General features: G+C 39.1%; 1 protein-coding gene across 1 annotated transcript in view; it reads left to right on the plus strand.

Annotated features, from left to right (window-relative positions):
* Positions 1–3,165, plus strand: part of LOC101859536 (phosphatidylserine synthase 1) — a 47,559-nt gene that overhangs the window by 43,540 nt on the left and 854 nt on the right. The window contains exons 5-7 of the mRNA XM_005090718.2: positions 191–256; positions 1,509–1,608; positions 2,525–2,590. Coding sequence (XP_005090775.1) covers positions 191–256; positions 1,509–1,608; positions 2,525–2,590 — 232 coding nt within the window. The remainder of the gene's footprint in view (positions 1–190; positions 257–1,508; positions 1,609–2,524; positions 2,591–3,165) is intronic.

Genomic DNA, 3,165 nt, shown 5'->3' on the forward strand with positions numbered 1-3,165 from the left:
TTCTGAAAGTTTGCTGCTGAGCTGGGAAGTGCATTGTGCAGATGCTTTTTTCATGTTATTATTATTATTATTATTATTATTTTGTTTTGATTTGTTTTAAATGATTATTATTATCAGTATAATCATCATTATTGTCATTATTATGAATTCTGTTGAACCATCTGTGTGTATTGTGTTGTTTGTTTTTCAGGCAGTACTACGTCTATGTCACTGACACTAGGTGCAAGAGGGTGGGGACCCAATGCTGGGTCTTCTGGTGAGTACATCTGTGTGTTTGTCTGTGTGTGTGTGTGTGTCTGTGTATGTGTGTGTGTGTCATTGACACTAGATGCAAGAGGGTGGGGACCCAATGCTGGGTCTTCTGGTGAGTACATCTGTCCGTTTGTATGTGTGTGTGTGTGTGTGTGTCTGGCTCTGTGTGTGTGTGTGTGTGTGTGTGTGTCTGTCTGTGTATGTGTGTGTATGTGTATGGAAGGTTAAGGGCAAGATTATAATTATAGCACAAAACAAACTGTTGAGTTTAGAGAAGGGGGGATGGGGGTGGGGGGATAAGGATTCAGGTAAGATTGTACCGCAACACACAAACTATAGGGTTATATTTAAAGGGGGAGGGAGCGAGAGAGAGCGAGTGAGAGAGAGAGAGAGAGGAAAGTAAGTGTATGTCTATCAACACAGTCACGTCATTTAAGAGGTGGAATCTCAGTACTTAACGTCCGTCTACAACAGAACTAAGCCAACTGAGTTGAGAGACTTGAAAGCTCTACATGATGACCCAAGCTCTAAAATGCCCAGTCTGGGATTCGAACTAGGGCCATCTGCTTCGTAGTCCAGCTTGATACCAACTGAGCTCATGAAGCACCTGGAGAGAAAGGGGTGGGGGGTTTAAAAGAGGGAAGATAGAAACGAGAGTTTTAGCCATATTTAGTTTTTCTTTCCTTACATCTATTGTCCTTATCTCCCCTCCTTCTTTTCTTTGTATGTTTCTCTCTTGTAACACCTCTAGTCTTGGGAATTTGTACGACCTCATCATGTTGTTGGGTGATTGGCGGGTGCTCTGGTGTGGTTTGCTCCTTTTTTCCTATCAAACATCTATCGTCCTTATCTCCCCTTCTTCTGTTTTATGTTTTTTACTCTCTTGTAACACCTCTAATCTTCTGGCGCTCATATGACCTTATGCAGTTGCAAGCGCCGAAATACCTTTACTAAAACTAAAACATCATCATTTTGCAGTGAAACCCTGGCATATATCGAACCTTATTGTGTTGCAAGTGCTGTAAAACTCTTACAAAGACCTAGTACGTTGGTGGTTGGTGGGTGCTCTGGTGTAGTTTGCTTCTTCCTTCCTATCAAACATCTATAGCTTTATCTCTCCTCCTTCTTTTTTGTGTTTGTTACTCTCTTGTAACTCCTCTCATCTTCAGCACTTGCATGACCTTATTGTGTTGCAAGTGCCATAAAACTCTTACTAAAACTATAAAAATAACTAAAACCTGTGTGTGTGGTTTCAGTGCAATCACTCTGACAGAGAGCATCATCTGCCTCAAGTTTGGCGCCCAGATGTTCCGGCAGGCAGTCATCACTTACGTCATCACCTGGCTGTGCATACAGGTAGGGCCTACCACTGACCACACACGTGGCACGCTTGCTGGTCACTGTCCATGGCGTGTTCATAAAGCTTAGGTGTAGAATATCCTAGACCGGCCATTGTCCATGTATTTATCACAGACTAGAAATAGAATATCTTAGAGTAGTCACTGTTTCTGTGTTTATCATAGACTAGAAATGGAATATCCCATTTCAGTCAGTGTTTATATATTTATCATAAACTAAAAATAGAATATGCGAGTACAGTCGTTGTTTATATATTTATCATAGACCAGAAATAGAATTTCCTAGTACAGTTACTATTTCTTTATTTACATAAACTAGAAATAGAATATCCCAGATCAGTCACTGTTATATTTATCATAAACTACAAAAGAAATATCCTAGATCAGTCACTGTTATATTATATTTATCATAAACTACAAATGAAATATCCTAGATCAGTCACTGTTATATTATATTTATCATAAACTACAAAAGAAATATCCTAGATCAGTCACTGTTATATTTATCATAAACTTCAAATGAAATATCCTAGATCAGTCACTGTTATATTATATTTATCATAAGCTACAAATGAAATATCCTAGATCAGTCACTGTTATATTATATTTATCATAAACTACAAATGAAATATCCTAGATCAGTCACTGCCAGGTTTCTTCATTTGTAGTATTATTTGCGTGTGTTCCAGAAATAATTTGTCGAATTTCAAATTCTGCATGTTGAAAAAAGTAAGAAAAAAACCCCCAAAATATTGATACAATTGTTTAAAAAATGAAACAGTTGACAGGGAAAGATCAAGATAATGTCCGGTTTCTTTTTTAGAGCATCCAAGCAAAGGAAGGAATGGGGAATCATGATTGCTGATGTTGGTCTGTGAATGAAATTTTTTTCCTTTTCTTTTATGTCTGAACAGATGGTGGGCAGCTTCATGTGTATCTATCTGTGTGCTCAATTTGCTCAACGCTGGAATAAGTGGAAGGTAAGACTGGGATCAGAGAGAGAGAGAGAGAGAGCACTGAACTGATATAATATGTGTGCATGAATGTTTTTGCATACACTTCTGTGTATGTGTGTTTCATTGTGTCTTATATGTGTGTGATGCGTATGTAGGATATGTGTGATGTGTGTGTGTCTTTGTGATATGTGTGCGTTTGTTTCATTGTGTGCAGCTGTGTTGTACGTTTTGCTCCTGTATCCCGTGTCATTTTGTTGAAACTGCTTCCTGTGTGCCTAAAGGAACCCCTAGTGGATGGATGTGCTTCACATGAACCAAACCCATGATCCAATATAAGACATACTCTCCCCCTCTCCCTCTCCCTCTCTCCAAAACAAAACCTATTTCATGAGTGGCCAGTGGGTGCTCTGATGTGGTTTGCCCCCTTCTTTTCTTATCCACCATCCATCGTCCTTACGTCCCCTCCTTCTTTTATTTGTATGTTACTCTCCAGTAACACCTCTAACCTTCCGCTCCGATGAGCTGTTTGTGTAGCAAGTGCCGTAAAATTCTCACTAAAACTAAATAAGAACTTGTGTTTCAATAAGACATAACCCCCC

Source organism: Aplysia californica, unplaced genomic scaffold, assembly GCF_000002075.1.
Source record: "Aplysia californica isolate F4 #8 unplaced genomic scaffold, AplCal3.0 scaffold00020, whole genome shotgun sequence".
NCBI lineage: Eukaryota > Metazoa > Mollusca > Gastropoda > Aplysiida > Aplysiidae > Aplysia > Aplysia californica.